Source organism: Rattus norvegicus, chromosome 6, assembly GCF_021556685.1.
Source record: "Rattus norvegicus strain SHRSP/BbbUtx chromosome 6, alternate assembly SHRSP_T2T, whole genome shotgun sequence".
Lineage (NCBI taxonomy): Eukaryota > Metazoa > Chordata > Mammalia > Rodentia > Muridae > Rattus > Rattus norvegicus.
The window spans coordinates 128,180,723-128,197,626 of NC_141539.1; the positions used below are offsets into that span (position 1 = coordinate 128,180,723).

General features: G+C 43.8%; 1 protein-coding gene across 18 annotated transcripts in view; it reads left to right on the top strand.

Moving 5' to 3' along the window:
* Unc79 (unc-79 subunit of NALCN channel complex) overlaps positions 1-16,904 on the top strand; it is a 246,811-nt gene that overhangs the window by 31,400 nt on the left and 198,507 nt on the right. For 9 of the 18 annotated variants that reach the window (XM_087553450.1, XM_087553453.1, XM_087553455.1 and 6 more), the window contains exons 1-2: positions 9,430-10,135; positions 10,835-10,955. In XM_087553450.1, coding sequence (XP_087409576.1) covers positions 10,033-10,135; positions 10,835-10,955 — 224 coding nt within the window. In that variant the 5' untranslated portion in view covers positions 9,430-10,032. 18 annotated transcript variants of the gene reach the window in all.

A 16,904-nucleotide genomic window follows, 5' to 3' on the forward strand; every position in this document is an offset into this window, starting at 1 on the left:
ACCTTTCTGTGACCTTCTAGAGGACGGGGCAGGGGCTGGGGTTGTGCGTCAGTAATTGTTGTTTTGTTAATACCTCAAAGATTTTAGTTAATCAATGTCCGTTAAAGAAGTGCACTCAGGTCTTCTCTTTTGTGTTTGCTTTGCTGTGTATTATTTAAATCTCCCTAAACTTCCAATGTCTTCTTAATTTTACATCTTAAATGCTCAAAACCTAAATGAATAATGCTTGTGGCAGTGTCTTGAAGAATGTAGAGAATTTAACAGATGCAGCGTTTAGTGGTGGGGTGGAGTTCTTCGAGGAGGAACAGGAATGTTCTTTGTTGACCTTTCTTGTCTGCTGAATGTGTCAGGGAAAGTTGGCCACCTGGGGCTTAAGTGGACAGAAGAATATGTGCATGAGGGTCTGGAAGAGACTGATGAGGTGGCGTGTGGTGACATCTTTGGACTGCTTGGGCTCTCTGTCTCTTTGTTCCTTCTGCCTTTACCCTTCCGCATATCTCTTGTGAGGTTTTGCTTTTCAGGGAGGGTGACCTTCCTTTAAGGGGGAGGGACATTCTTTGATTAAAGATTTGCACAGAACCCTGCATACCCAGCAGAGTTCTCAGACAATGCTTTGCTGCTTTGTTTCCCCCCTACATTTCAATTTTTGAATATTTTCATTAGTAGCTACATTCCTGTATTAACTTCTATTTAAAGGACAGAACATGAGCCTAGGGAAGGAAAAGGAAGGGAGGAGGAAGGGCTGTAGTAGCCAATTAGAATTGTAACATTGTTTTATTGTATGCCAGTCATTGTGCTACAGAATTGCTATATACAACCCCAGGAGATAAAAAAAAAAAAAACAATTGCCCTCATTGTATAGATAATGAAGTTCATTACCTTGTCCATGTTCTCACGGCTAGTACTTAGGGAGCCAGAATTCAAGCAAAGACCCAGTATCTACTGGCTTTTCTCATCGCCATGATAGAATAGCTGACAGAAGCGATTCAAGGGAGCGGGAGATTTATTTTAGCTTTCTGGTTTAAATAAAAAAAGCCCTAGGTCACCAGGGCGGGAAATAGAAAGGGACTGGTTTGGTTGTTGGCAGCCAGTGTGCTTATATCTAAGACTGGAAGGTTGAGAGTGGAGGAAAGGAGACAGGGGCATGTGTCCCTTTCAAAGGCCTGCCTCTGAGGTCTTATTAGCACCAGCCAGGCTCTGCTTCCAAAGGGCTACTGTAGCATGGGGAGCAAGTGTTCAAATTCTGAGCCTGTAGCTAGGCAAGGTGGTACCTGTTGAAGTGGACAGTCTGCTCTGCATAGTAGGTTCTAGGACAACCAGGCTACACAGTGAAACTTCGTCACAAACAAACGCAAGCAAGCGAGCAAGCGAGCAAACCAAACCAAAGCCTGGGGAGGGGCATTCAAGCCATAGCATTCTGCCCTGGTCACCAAAATGCATCCAGTGACCACTTCAGAAATCCACATTATCTTCACACTTCCAAACTGTTTAAAAGTCCAGGCTCAAAGCAAGTTCTTAACTGTGAGTCCCTGCAAAACAAAGCAAATAAAACACCCAAACACACCACACACTTCCAAGTATATAATGGCGCGGAGTAAACACGGCGCTCCTGTTGCAGAAGGAAGAGATTGGAGCATAGCTGGGAAACGGGGTGGGGGTGGGGGAGTGTTAAAGCAAGACTGGAGCCTAGCAGAACAAACAGAACTGTAATCTGCAGGATGCATGTTCAGCGGGTGAGGCATGTGATACATTGATGTGCAGCTCAGGGGACTGGAGTAGCCCTGCTCCTGAACCTGGCCATCAGCGCATACATGGGCTGTCTCTTGGGAGGGATCACTCCCCATTATTTAATTCATATCATGTCCATACCCCCAAATAGTGATGGATTTAGGGGTTTTGAGAAGAAAGTGATACAAGGGGTCCTTGCGATGAGTACCAGCAAGAGGGGGCAGAAAACCTTAGTTCCATCCACGATTTAACTCTAGTTCATGAAAGGACTGGACACTTTAAGCTGCTTTGTTGTACTGAGTTGTATGTTACATTCACTCGCTCATGCAGCAAATACATGTTCAGAACCAGACACTTAGAAAACACGCCGTGTGTACGACATTCAAAGGGACGGTTCTGGTAGTCCAGTGTGGAGACAGCTATTGAGCTATCGGCAACATCAGGCAGTGGTCATGTGCCAGAGAGAAACCCAGGGCGGTGAACACTCAGATAACTTCAGGGAAGTGGACATGCGCTCGGGAAGGTTAGCTGTTTACAGGAACCATGGCTAGTCCTGAAACTCAGGGAATTCTTTGGGAGCCTCCATGCAGAGAGGCAGAGATTGCATCTCTGAACAGGACGGTGTTTAAGAAAGACCGTCACGTGGGCTTTCGCAAGTTAGAACGGTTGAGGTGAGACACCCAGGGAGAGAGCAGGAGAGGAGGCTTGGCTGGTGAGCAGGGAGCCATTCTTCCTGGGCTTCATATGTTAATGGAACTTCAATGAACAGAAAATGAAAAAAACATTTGAATTCTGGAGAGATTGCTGTGGATGTCATACTGAAAAAAAGGTTCAGGGTGCAATCAGACAGATTATTATAGCAATTTATCTCAGAAGGAGATTGTGCGAATTTAATTCAGGTGATATTGTGAGGAGGGAGAAGAAAATAGATCTTGAGAGATGATTTCGTGTTAGAACCAATATGACTATTAAATAACCCCATTTCTATTAACACTAAACAAGTAAATAAAGACAGATATGCAGCGATAATTGAGGCAGACATCCTGTTTACTTATTTATCTAGTCTGTCTTTTTGAGTATGTGCACATGTGTGTGCCATGATACATATTTGGAAGTCAGTGGGCCACCCTGTGGAGTTGGTTCCTTTCTTTCTTCCCAGCTGGATATGGGGTCTGGGGCTCAGACAGGTCTTAAGGAAGGATGGCAAGTGTCTTTACCCACTGAGCCATCCCGCCAGCCCCATGTCTGTTATTCCTTAATGAGATATTAATCTGGCAGTAAGATAGTTTAAAAGGTGGCCATACAAAATCCATTCGTGCGTTTACACAGTACAAGAAGAAACTGATTGAAGTTGAGGTAGAACTAGAACGCAGACTGTCAGGTTTACAACATCAACAACAAAGATTTGCAAAGATTGTACTTGAAATGCTATCTTAATTCTCGTTTGGTAAGAACCAAAGAACGTGAAACAAGGATCCCCCAAGTCAAGATGTTAACTGGCTTGTGGTAATACATGGCTGTAGATGGGAACCCATAGTCCATCTAGAGCTCTCTGTAGGGCATCATGAATCTCCAGACACTCAACCTGTTAGACCAAGAGTTGCTCGTCAACAAAACAGAGTGAGTATTCAAACGTAACAAAGAACCTAGACAACGTTTGAAATATGTATCAAGAGGACTTTTTTGAGTTCTGTTGGAACAAGGGAAGAAAATTAACCATTAAAAAGAATACTGCATTCTTTATGTAATCAGTCATATATGGGAATAATTTGTAAAAAAAATAGCAGAATATTTAAAGAGTTTGGAGTCTGAACAGGATACAGGGTAGTTGACATTTAAGCCACTGCTACTGCTGACCACCTGCATGTACAGATTCGGAGGGATTTACAGTGAAAAGTGAGGACAGGTCTGTCTTCAAGGACCTAGAGGTGTTTGGGGAAATGAATTTGCAGACATGAAACTAACTGGAGTCATCAGCTTACGGTCACTGACATATGTGGCTAACAAAGTGACTCCATTAGAGTGGCACTCTGCACGCTTAGAAAAGGAGCAACTGATACCATCAAGTCAGTTAGAAAGCTTCAGGAAGGATGGGAAAGAGTCTTAAGAGCTGGTGATGCGGTCTTAAGGTGGATTCCGAAGGATGGAAATCACTCGAGTTTTCAAGGGAAGGGTAGATTAGCGAGGTAGATATAGTGAGTTGTACGTTTCTAAAATATAGATCGGAAATTTGGTCTAGTAGCTCATCTGCTTGCTACAGCCTTCCTTAATGGGATATTGAAAACAAGGATTAGGGGAATGTTATTTCATGTCATATCTGTTGAATGTCTCTAAAACAATTAGAGAACAGGGTGGTCTGGAAACATCATGGTTCCGGGGCAGCTAAGTGACCAGTTCTACTGTGCACTAGCTCTGTGGCTAAGGGCAGACCACTTACTTCTGTGGTGCTGTGGATTAGTGACTGTAAACGGAAAGTGATACAACACAAAAGTTTTGCAATACACACATACAGTACTCAGTGGTGTGCACACATACACACACAGACACACACACACACAACATTGTTCGTGCTCAGTGCTGTTATTATCAATATTAATGATGCTCACGTCTTTCTGAAGAACATCTTATCAAGTATCCTAAAAGGTTCCCTGCTTTAAAAGTTTGTTCTTTTAAAGCAGTTTGATTTTGTTTTAATTTTTTTTTGATTCAGTGTCTCATGTAGCCCAGGGTGGCCACAGACTTGCTATGTAGGATGGTCTTGTGTGTACCGGGGGTTTTGCTTGTGTGCCTGTTGTGGGCGAAGACAGTGTCAGATCTGCTGGAACTGGCGTTATAGATAGTTGTGAGCTGCCATGTGGGTACTGGGAATGGAACCCAGGTCTTCTGAGAGAGCAGCCAGTGCTCTTAACTGCCGAGCCAACACTCCCGCCCTGACCATGAACCCTTGATTCTGCTGTTTGTTTCTTTCAAGTGCTGGAATTATAGGCACATACTACCATGTCTGACCTCCCCAAATCATTGCAAAATATTTCATGTGTGTGTAGTTCTACCTCGAAAATTGATTCTAAGGAAATACAAAGGTATTCAGAGGCATTTTTTTTGCAGCATTAGAGATTTATTTTAAAACTATGTGTGTATGTATATGCCACGTGTGTGCAGATGTCTGAAGAGGGCAGAAGAGGGCATCAGCTACCCTGGCGCTGGAATCAGAGGCCAGCTGCCTGCTGTGGGTGCAGGGACCCCAACTTACGACCTTTGCAAGAGCAGTGTTGGTTGGTAGTCACTGAACCATTGCTCCAACTCCTTTCTTGTCTTACACAGAATAGTGGAGCCGCCCCAAGTCTCACAAACATCAATAAATGATTGGTGAAATAAATTACCATTTACTTTTAAAAACAAGTTAGAGAGCAATTTGCAATGATGTAGAAATCTACTTCTGATGTATGGGGAAAGTGAATTCTGAAAAAAAATATATATAAAGGCTAACACACTAAAATGTCATTTATAGTCGAACAGTTTAATGACTGAAAGCTGACCACCTCTCCATTTCCCCCCTTTACCGGGAACTCTGCACAGGCAGTCCTTATGAGGCCCTGGGGCTCTGCAGTGGTGAGCACGTATGCAGTTTTTTGGCGTGAGTCCATTTGGAAGAGGTAGTGAGCGCTCATCTGAACAAACCTACAATTGCAAGTTGTGTTAGCCACTGGGGGAAAGCGCCCTACCTTGTGTATTATATAGAGAAAAACGGAAGTGTGGATCAGGGAATCGGTTCGGATGGGAACATTGGCAAAGGCCTCTGTGAGCAAGCGGCCGGTAAAGCCACCTGTGTGGTACAAATGGACATCAGACACTCAGACTGTGAAAGGACAAGAACTTGGGAAAAGCGTGAGCATGTACAAAGTTTCCTCGCACAAAGAAAAAGCTTTGTATGAGAAACTGAGCAAGAGAAACTGGTGTGGCTGTAGGGTGCGAGGTCAGACCGGAAGTGGGCGGCAAGAAGTTCAGATTTTACTTCCAGCGCAGTGGGCCGCAGACGATTAAGTGAAACGACTCTAAAAGGCCTCTTAGGCTTCTCAAGGAGAAAGAAGTGGGCCATAGCAAGAGAGAATCTGGAAGATTAGCCAGGAAGGGTCCTGAGTCTGTCTGAGGGCGGTGGCAAGCCACCGAGGAGGAAGGATGTACTTTGGAGGTATCTTTTGGGGTTTGTGTTTGTAGGATATGGTGATGGATTAGACTAGAGTTAGACAGTATGAGGATGCTGTTCAGCCTCTGTGTGAACTTTGCAGATCACACTGATGGTAGCAGGGTTTTAATTGAGGGTTGGTGGATAGGGAGGATTATTTTGCATTGGATTCGTTTACTCTGAGATCCCTGTGAGGTTCCTTAGTAGAAAAAGTGATAAGTCGTCTATTGTTCACGTGGCATAGGCACCTGCAACAGAGATGTCTATGTCGGAATACTTGGTCCATGGATAGAACCTGTAGCCACATGGATGGATGGGATTGCCCAGGGAGAGAGAAAATGAGTGTCGATGGTGAAGCCCTGGTAAATTTCAAAATTCCAGAAGCATTGAGGTGGCAAAAGCACTCTGTGAGGGATGTTTCTGAAACGTAGAAGTCTGGGGGATCTGGCGCTAGGAAAGCCAAGGGAAGAGAGTTTCAAAAAAGTGGGACTGGTGGACTGACTGTATGGGAGAGCTGAAAGGGTTAGTAATGCCATGGTTGACTGGGAAGTGCCATTGGATGTGACACTCTGGGTGCTGTGAGGGAGAGGGTTGCCAGGAAAATAGATTCAGGGCAGTGGTGATGGTGGGAGACAGATGGGGTGAGTGAGAGGACTGTGTGTGTGTGTGTGTGTGTGTGTGTGTGTGTGTAAGGGAGGGAAAGAGAGAGGGTTGGGGAGAGAGAAGGGAGACAGAGAAGAGAGGCAGAGACACAAAGAGACAGACAGACACACACACACAGACACACACACACACACACACACACACACACACACACTCAGAGGACATATTATCTACAACTCTTAATATTTCAAGCTCCAAAGGCAGAAGCCAGTAGTTGCAGGGAGGGGAAGGTGTTTTGTTCCTTTCCCTCTGACAAAGGAGATTCTAGTTAATGAGGGTGACTTAATAAAGAGGGAGAGATGAATGGTGTAGGGGGACAGTTGGTAGATGGTGGGCTCTCACGGTGACCTTGGTGGTTGGTAGCAGGGGGAATGAAATACAAGTCGGCACTGCAAGTGAGTATGTTCTGGGCGTTGTGCTAAGTGACCGTGAACTGATTCATGGACCCCACCCCCTCCTTCTCACAGAGGAGGGAACGGAGGTTTGGTAGAGAGGAGCAGGAAGTCTTAATTCAGGGCTCACACCTTTCTTCCTTTCACTTAGAGACTTTCCTCTGTGATGGTGTAGTCAATTTCTCCAGCCGCCACAAGGCACCACAGATGGATCTGCTAAAGCAGCAGATATTTATTTTCTCACAGTTCTGAAGACTTTCAGTTCACGATCAAGGTGTTGGCAGATTTGCTTTCTCCTGAGGCCTCTTCCCTTGCCTCACAGATGGTCACTTTCTCACCTGTCCTCACTCGGCCTTTCCTCCCCCTCCCCCATTCCTGATGTCTCTCCTGTGTCCTAATCTTCTTACAAGGACACAAGGAAGATGGTATTCGAAGAGCGCTTCGCTGTAATGGCTTCATTTGAACTTGGTCACCTCTTTTAAAGGCCTTATCTCCAGCTACACTCACCTTTTGAGGTTAGGATTTCAGTTATGAATTTGAGGGAATGTGATGTATGGCAGGTGGCTTCTTATGGTATAAGGCTGGGACAGGCCACGGAGAATGTTCCGAAAGTGTAACTAGAGCAGAACAGAGCGGGAGACTGCTGGACGTACATGGTCCTGAGATCAGTTGTGTCTGGAGATGGTGCGTCTAGTTTGCCCGTGATCTGAGTCTGCAGCCACCGTGCAGTACGTGTGTGGGGTTAAGAGCAAGACTTCTGAGCTTTGATGAGGCACTGGGTCCTTCTGGGCTCACGAGCCAGTCACAACACCCTCTCTTCTGCGCAAGGTTGAGATGCAAACGAGCCTTAGTTCTGTCTTGAGCACAATTGCAGGTTGCTACTTGTCAGAGATGATTCTGACTGTTCTCTTTTCCCTTCCTCGTCTTCCTCTTCCTCCTTTTCCCACGTTCGTCTTTGTTTTCTAAGTGCATGGGTGTTTTGCCTAAATGTATCTAAGTGCATCATGTGTGTGCCTAGTGCTCATGGAGGCCAGAAGAGGGCATCAGAGTCCCTGGCCCTGGAGTTAGAGATGGTGGTGAGCAGCCATGTGGGTGCTGGGAATCAAAACCTGGGCCTCTGGAAGAGCAGCCAGGGCGTTTGATTGCTGATCCAGCCCCCTTGTTATTTTCAAGTAGTGGAAGAGAAATATATGGGGGGCTGAAAATTTGTTGGCCTCCCAGTTATAGGAAGTAATTTGAATATTCCCCAACTTGTTCTGTAAACTGTCTTTCATGGTTGTGAATTTATTTTTTTATCCTATTCTTTCTTTCCTTTCACCTTCATTTACGGGTAACTTCCTGAGTATTTACTAGGTGTCTGGAATCTAAGAATAAAGAATCCATATATACATATATATGTATATATGGGATGCATATATATTACTTTATATGTATGTTATGCAGACACACACACACACACAGAGAGAGAGAGAGAGAGAGAGAGAGAGAGAGAGAGAGAGTGCTAAAGCTGTTTTTCAAGTATTAACTCATTGTTCACTTCAGTCCAATGACGGTTGTGTACCCACTCAGCACTAGGCAGTGCCTTCAGACTGGGATGGAAACATAGGGAAGATGTCTCTTACCACTCACAATTCGATATAGAAAAATAAACGGGTGAACTAACAGGGATAGCTCTATGTGAAGACGTAAACTACGCAAACATCTTTTTTTTCTTTTTTTTTCTTTTTTTTTTCTTTTTTTTTTTTTTTCTGGAGCTGGGGACCGAACCCAGGGCCTTGCGCTCGATAGGCAAGCGCTCTACCGCTGAGCTAAATCCCCAACCCCTTACGCAAACATCTTAAAGGAGGAAGTGGCCCTAGCGTCTGCTTTCCCCTGCATGTTTGGAAACTCATCGCAAGGAGCTGTTACTGCATCTTAACGGAAGTCACCCATTCATCTCATAAACACATCCGAATGCTTGCAGTCACTGTGTAATGACGGTTTTAAAGCTCTCGAATTGTGAGCAACCCGTTGACCTGGGGGATCTTTGACTTTTCTCCTCATTTCAGCTTATTGTCCGCATCCCGAACTATCATTGACTTCCTTTTTAGGTGGTAGAAGGATTAATGACATTCCCGGAAACTCTGCAGAGATCTGACGAGTATTAAACCTCGAGAAAAGTCACAGTAATAAAATATCATTGTGATAGCGGATAGAGAAATTATAAGCCGGGCTGGCATATGTGTCAAATATTGGGAGCTTAGACCTATACATTAACACGAGTGTTTCTTATAATGTCATTATTAAAGTTATGATGAATGACAGGTCAAAGACATTTGGAAGAAAATGGATTTGTGTTGATTATGTAATTGATGTATTTTCTGGTATTTGTAGTTTGTCTTAGAAAATGTGTTTATAACCAAATACTATGGGTTAAATGAAATAATGGCTATTAAAGTTATCGCTGTCTTTGGAGATGACAATAGAGGCCATCTATCTGCAATGTGAACTTATTTTGTTGGGGAAAATGCTGAGAAGCAGAAAGGAGAAAGGGCAAGTGTGAGCTGTGGAATCTGTACACTTCAGATCAGCGATTAGCCCAACCGCTGCTGACAACTGTTTTGATGTTGCATAATGAATATTTACTGTGTGCATGCTGGCTTAATCGCAGGACTGTCCTAGAGGGAAAAGCACTGAGCAGAAGTCAGGAGAGCTAATTGCTACCTACCTGTGCGCCTCCTTTTCCCACCTTTAAAATGAAATGGTTACGGGGAAAGGACCCTAAGGTTCTCCCCGCTCTGGTACTCACTGTTCTGTGGTTCTCCGCCGCACACCTGTCGAAAGCATTTTGACTTTCTTTAAGTTGCTTAAGCCAGCGTTTCAGTTAGTTGCATCCAGGAGCTTATTCCCACTGGCTGTTGGGAACAGCAAAACCTTGCTTCTCCGGGACTTGATATGTCTTCTGCTAACCGCTGACAGTGAGCCATACCGCCTAAAAGGCTCCCCGGGTAGCCTTAAAGATTGAAAGGACAAACGGACATTATTGAGAACTCTGTGGAAGAGGAGACCAGAGAGACGTTGATCATCATGGCTCCTTGGGATTTGCAAAGAGGAATGACTAGAGCTGGGCCATTCACTACAGCCAGGTCAAAGGTCAGGTCAGGAATGTGGACAATGCTGGTGACTCCAGGTAGGTGTAGGAGGGTAAATACACATGTTTGGTCCCTCCTGTCTCGGGACAGGGAAGCCAATCTCAGAAAGCGGTTAGGATGATTCCTAATTTATGTAATCCGTTGGAAGAAAAATGTGATCTTCATTGTTTGTGTCTTTATTACCACATAGTCATGTGTTCTTCCTTGATAAGCAACAAGCAAATATGTTCTTACCATAGTCCTGCAGCTAAGCATTCCTTAAACACACTTTCACAATCACCACGGAGTTAAAGAAAACCCCGATTTTAACTGATGCCATTGGACAATGGGCACCTAACTCTTGGGTGTTTTAGAGTGTTGAGTTTTTTCCCCCTTCATATTGACTCTAACGCTCTAGTGACAGTTTATGTTTATTATTATTTTGCTAATAGGAAGCTAATCTGGAGGTGATTAGGAAGCAATTAGAACAATATCATCCTTAGTGATTGAAAAGGAATAGACACTTCGTGTAGGGATGTCAGTCCACAGGACTGAAAGTAAGTTGAAGTGTTGAATGCAGTTATAAGAAATTAAGTGTTTTGTATTAGCATTTCTATCATGGAATTACAGGAAAATTTATGTTTTTTTTTAAAGTATAGATTGAGTTCTTGTTTGTAGTTCACTGTGAGTTTGATACATATTACAAGAAGGTCCTTCTTTCTTCTTCTTCTTTTTTTTTCTTTTTTGCTTTTATCTAGTTGCTTCCAAGATCCGGTACTTGCAGGAATATCATAACCGAGTTCTCCACAACATTTATCCCGTGCCGTCAGGAACAGATATTGCAAACACCCTGAAGTACTTTTCCCAGACCTTGTTAAGGTAAGCCTTAAATACCCTTGACTTTGAGAGAATTACTAGGTAGTACTGCTGAGTTTACTGGGACCTAATTTCACGGTGAACTGAAAGTCTTAAAAGCCTTAGTTTTCTAGTGCTCTGACAGAAGAGTCTGGACTCCAGTCCTCCGGGCATGTCTAGCTTATCAGATCCCAGCTTACCTGGAAACGTGGTGGCATGGCTGTAGCCTGCCTCCTCAGTTGCCTGTTCTCTCAGGAGACCTACACATGCTTAAAAGAAAAAGGTGTGTTTGACGCGAACAATACAAGGTGAAGGGGTGCGATTAGGGTCTTTAAATTTGAGAATGAGAAACACTGAGTTTAAAAGAGTTTCATGGTGATTTAGTACATCCTGGTTCTCTGACTGGCACAGTAAGCAGTCCCTTCCAACCACATCACAGCTGATATTAGGTTCAAGGAGGACAAGGGAGCACTAACAGCTCAGGAGCTCTCTGCTTTTACTACACGACAGAGACCCAGGGCCATTCCCCTTCACCCTTGCTACTAATGCAGACAAACAAAGCCGAGCCCTTTCCAGCGTAGCTATCTTTGACAAACAAGGTTGAAGAATGCGGAAGATTCTACTGACCATTACACCCCGGCGCTTGGTCTCATTGCCACAGCTCCTCTGTGAATCTGCTTCTGGACTTGCTGCCATTTCTGGCTTTTAGACCGCAGTAGGAGTTCTGTAAATCAGGACACACTTTGCAGTGGCTGTAGTGCCGCCAGAGAGAGGTTCCCGTGGTCTCACTTTTTGGTCCTCAGACAGGCTGACCATAGGCAGAAAAACATCCTGTGCACAGCCAGTTGCCGGTCTTCCGCATCAACATCTGCCACTCTTCGTTGGGTATCTTCTCATCTTTGGAGTCTTTACGGTCCCTGTTCTTGAGTGAAGGGGTTCTATTTATCAGGTTCATGATGTCTCTCAGGCCTTCACAGTTCGTTTACGACCCTGGGGCAGGCCATTTCCCCATTTCAAAGGGCATCGAATAGTTGTCCAGGTTTTCACGGTAGTAATCAGATGAATGCGTGAACACAGGTGTCCTTTTCCAGTCTTCTACACATTTTCCTCTTGCTTTTGAGGCTGGGAACCTCACAGGGAAACTCTTTCCTACAGGGGAACCCAAAACTAGAGGTGCTTTCCTGGTAGGGAACATATTAGATTCCACTTGTAAAGAAATTCTGACATCTCTGTTTGGCGTCAGTGCTAAGCACTCATGGCTTTGCTGCTGTGCCAATAAGTTAAGAAATTTTAGGATACCGTTTTAAGTTATGTGTGCCAGTCATGAGGGTTCTGCTTTGGCCATTAGGATGAGGTCGAGGTGACAGCATCTGCATGATGAAACTGGTGTTAGGGTAGTCTCCTCAAGTGGTTATTACTGTAACTGAGCATGGTCCACTTTAAAGGAGAGTCAATTTCAACAGCTGCTAATGGTGACAGCGGCACTGGCTGTGGTCACCATAGCAACGTTATGTTATGGTACCTATATTTCTTCGCATCAAGTTCTGCTCTAAGCTCTTAAAGTGTGACAGTTCCTTTAACCCCTTGTAGTTAGATAAAGGTACTGCTGCACACATTTCACAGATAATGAAACCAAGTTACAGAAGCGCTTCAGGAAGTTGCTCAGTGTCACATATGTAGCAGGATCGGAGTCATTAGGTCATCGGCGATCCTAATTCACAGCACACACCATTACGCCCATGTCAGGCTGCTGTTCTCTAGTCACTGTCACACAGCAGGGGCGCCTCTTAATAAAGACTTGATTCGGCCTTTGGGAACACCGACGTCTATTACAAAGTCCGTGGCGTGGTTTTGACTGTCCATGAAGTCAAGGGAAGAAAGGGAGGGTTTAGTGTATAGATTTGCCATCTTTTTGGAACTTTTCTTAAACTGAGCTGAGCTGATGTGACGGGGAAGGTCCAGCAGCTCCCACCTCTCTCAGTTCTCTCACAAGGTTGCTGCAGGCGGTGGATCAAAGCGGAGCTGGCAGACTCTGTTGCTAATGACGATGTATTGCGCATGTGCACAAGACACAGAGGCGTGTCGTTTATCACGGATGGGCCTTGAATAGGAATATTTACAGGCCAAACCCTGTGAATTTTCTATCTTCTCTATGTCTGCGGACGCTTTATTTCTTTAAAAGAAAAGAAAAGAAACACCCCTCCCCCCAACAATTGGAAACAAAACTTTTAACTTTTGTTCTATATATTGAACCAGGTTAGAAGCCCTTTGGCTGTTGGCAGCCGCATCCATCCCAATTCAGATTCCTTCCTCTTAAAAAAAAAAAAAAGCTATCGAACGTTTAAGTCTCGCGAGATGAAGTGTTTGGCTCTTGGGTTGAACATCTCTACCACAAGCATCTCTACCCTTTGCATTTGTGTCCCTCTTACATTCAGAACCTACTTGCTGCCTCCAGAGCTCAGGCTCTTGCAAAGAAACATGATAAAGAAGCTGGGTACTGTGGCTCACGTCTGAAATCTCCAAACTAGGGAGTTGGAGTAAGACACGGGGCAGGACTATGTGGCGCCATTTTCCAAAATTCAAGCAGTGTTATTTGGACCATGGTGGTTAGGATTACACCGTTAGCACAAGTCGTCTGATGTCTGTGCCTTCATGCGACCTCAGTGACTTCAGGAATGCTTTGTCTGGATTTGGAAAGGCTGGGGTTGGCCTAGATGTTTAATGTCAGTCAGTTTAGTCCACAGGAGAAGAGAGACTCGAAGATCAGCTGTGGCGTCTGCATAAGATACTTAGTCTGCCAGGGTTCTCTCGGCTCTAGTCTGATGAGTCCTCCGTCTTACCCAGCACACCCCTGTGCTCAGAGCAGCTTTTGTTCTGTAACAGGGGATCCATAAATACTCATTGAATCGACTTGTGTAGAATTTCAGCCAGCCCAGGATCTTTTGGGAGCCTTTCCTGTCTCGAGGAGTGACCGAAGGTCCCAGGTGGCATTGTCACATTACAGTGAGCTGTGCTCATCTTAGCTGAGCAGGGTCCCAAGTCTGGCAGTGGACAATTAGACAGAGCTTTACTACAGAGGTTGTTTCGCTTGCTCGCTTCTTAGCATTAGGGGTGGCAATGAAGTCTAACCCCCTCGGCCCGTACAGGTTCACTTCATATAGAAGCATTTTGTGGTCATTTAGATCATCCAAGGTCTTTCATCTTGCCCTTTACCCGGCTGGATGTTTATAGGTTCCTAGTTTCCTTCCTGTTTCAGACTTGCTGATGGAAAAAAAAATCTTCCTCGTGTCTCTCTTCTGGTGTTCTTGGAACTGCTAGAGTGTAAATCTTTAAATCTGCTACCAACTTGTTAGAAACGTGACTATGTTTTAAAAAGGGATTCTAGTCTCAACCCAATAGTCTTAATTAAATAGTAATTTCTAAGGAGACCCACGCGCACACACACACTGAAATCCGCATATGGTTTTAGAGCCTAGCGCGATTTGTTAGTGTATAAGATGTAACATACACGTCAAAATTCTCAATTGTGCAGAAAGTCGATTTGATATATTAATTTTCTGTACAAGAAAGGCTTGAAGGCACTCAGTCACCTTGCCTACCCCACCAGAGGGGTCTTCTCTCTTCTTGACAATGGAAGCTGGTGCCCACAAAGAGGGCCTAAAGAAGGAAAGGCAAAGTGAAAGTTTGTGGCAACGTCTGACTCTTCTGACAGGGCATTCCTAATATTCTTTTCAGTTGAATCTATAAATAGACCTTTGGGAAAGAATTTCAAATGTGGAAATCTTTGGTCATTCCCAAGTTAAGCAGTTTGGTTGGGGAAATAAAGTACTTTTTTTTTTCTCTGAATAAACTTCACGAAACATCATAAAACCACGGTGCATTGGACATTGACTCATGAGCCCTTCCTAAGTTTTCCCACAAATGAGCACATCTCCTCACATTGAGACATGAATGGTAACTTAAAACTGGTTTCATGGATAACTCATTTTCGCCATTTTATTTTCCTCAACCTCACCCACTTCGCTAAGTCCGAAGGCAGCGAAAGAAAGTTTTACTGTTTCCATGCTGACATTCTTCCCTCCCTGACTGTAGGACACTGTGGTTGCTGTCACTTGGGACTTCCACATGTACAGGAGGGAAAAATATCACAGCAGTAGCCTCCAAAGTTGATTCACTAGTGCTCATTACAGTTCATCCAGCTTTGAGCACTGGTAACATGGAGTCAATCAGACGTTATATTTCCCCCACCAGGAAGGTGGTTGGGCCAGACTTAATGGACACTTTAAATTTCATGCATTTATGATATTCAGTATTTTTTAATTGACTAAAGGCCGGTGTTACTTTCTCGAGAGGATGTTGGCAGCTAGCCAACTTATGCTGAAATTTGGGAAACTATACTGACATATCCATTCTGTGGTTGTAAAGGGATTCCAGGAGGATAAACTCCTATAAGGACTGAAAAAAAATGTCGGTGATTGAACTTATCAATAATTCAACATGTAAAGATGCCAATCCGAGAGCAGTTTTGTGGGAAACTATAAAGTCCGATGCAAAATAAATATGCTCTTTGTACTAGATGTAGGCAGATTGTGAGAGGGGGAATACTTCCAACCCATTGTACAGTGTGAGGTTACAAAGCCCAATATAGCACACACTTAAAAAGGTAAATTAAATCCCTTTTAACAAAAACAAATACAGCAACTCCTACGTACTTTATCGCTAAGAAGTGTTACATAAGCATTCTGAAATTATCTTTGTTATCGATTGTTTTCCCTTGGACACTGGGTAACAGAAGACAGAGGAAACCGAGGTAAATTAGGCACATAGAAATTTTTAAAAAAGCATGTAGTCCTTTCTTTTACATCATAACGTATCCCTGCGCTAAGAGCAAGTAAGAAGCAATGTCGAGTTGACATAGCAAGCATGCTGACACTAACCAGTCCTTCACGCCACTGTGATACGGTAGATGCCACACCGTTAGCTGAGACGTTAGTAACGGATGCACATGAGTGAGTATAAGGCAGGGCTGTCTTCACGAGACGAAGCATTGCCTAGCTGATTTCTACTTTGGCTAGCGAATAACTGTACGGTAGGGGAGCTCTTCAGTGCTGCAGACGTCTCAGTGCAGAATGGTTGCCGACTAATCAACTGCATAATCTAATTTTAAAAACCTAAACATTGGCGAAGCAGTCATTACTTTGACTTTTAAACCCAACAAAATTTTCTGCCTTGTAACTTTTACTAAAGGTTTTGTAGATGAAAGTGGAGACCCAAAGCAAAACCATTTTAGAGACTACTTTTACTCCCGTCAAGCTTTTTTTCCTTAACTTTCTAAATTATCTTTTCTCTAGTGCTTAGTGAGTTTTGTTCAATAATAAAAGTGAGTAACAGCAGTGACTTGAGATCTTGTTGTATGATGGGCAGCCTTATCATAGACAATGCTTACCTAGCTTTTAGAGTTTTCAGGGTAACTATTTAACAATCCGCTCTTTGTACTCGTAAAATAAAACGTTGCCTCCCCAACATGCCAAATTAAAACACACACACACACACACTCATTAGTTCACCAACACATGCTATGGGCCATTTACTATATATTATTTCATAGCTTTTCCAATGTAGTTTAGCTAACACTTTAGAAATATGTATTATTTCTAAGTTCATATGCCTGTTTAAACTTCATTATCTCGAATGATACTGACAGAATGTCATAAAACAGTATCATAATATACATATAGACATTATTTTGATGCAATAAACATGTGATTTTTAAGAGTTTCTTAATAAACGCACATGTTTATTCTCTGCTAAAGCATGTTTCTGCAAGTGCCATACCTATATTTTGCAAGTTTCCATCCGCACGATGAGCTAGCGTTGCTGACAGTGTTGCTTTGGAAGCTCCCTATAATGAGGAGCGAGTAGAGCCCTCCCAGATGAAGCCAAGCTGGTGTTCCTTCTAGGAAGCCTTTCCCT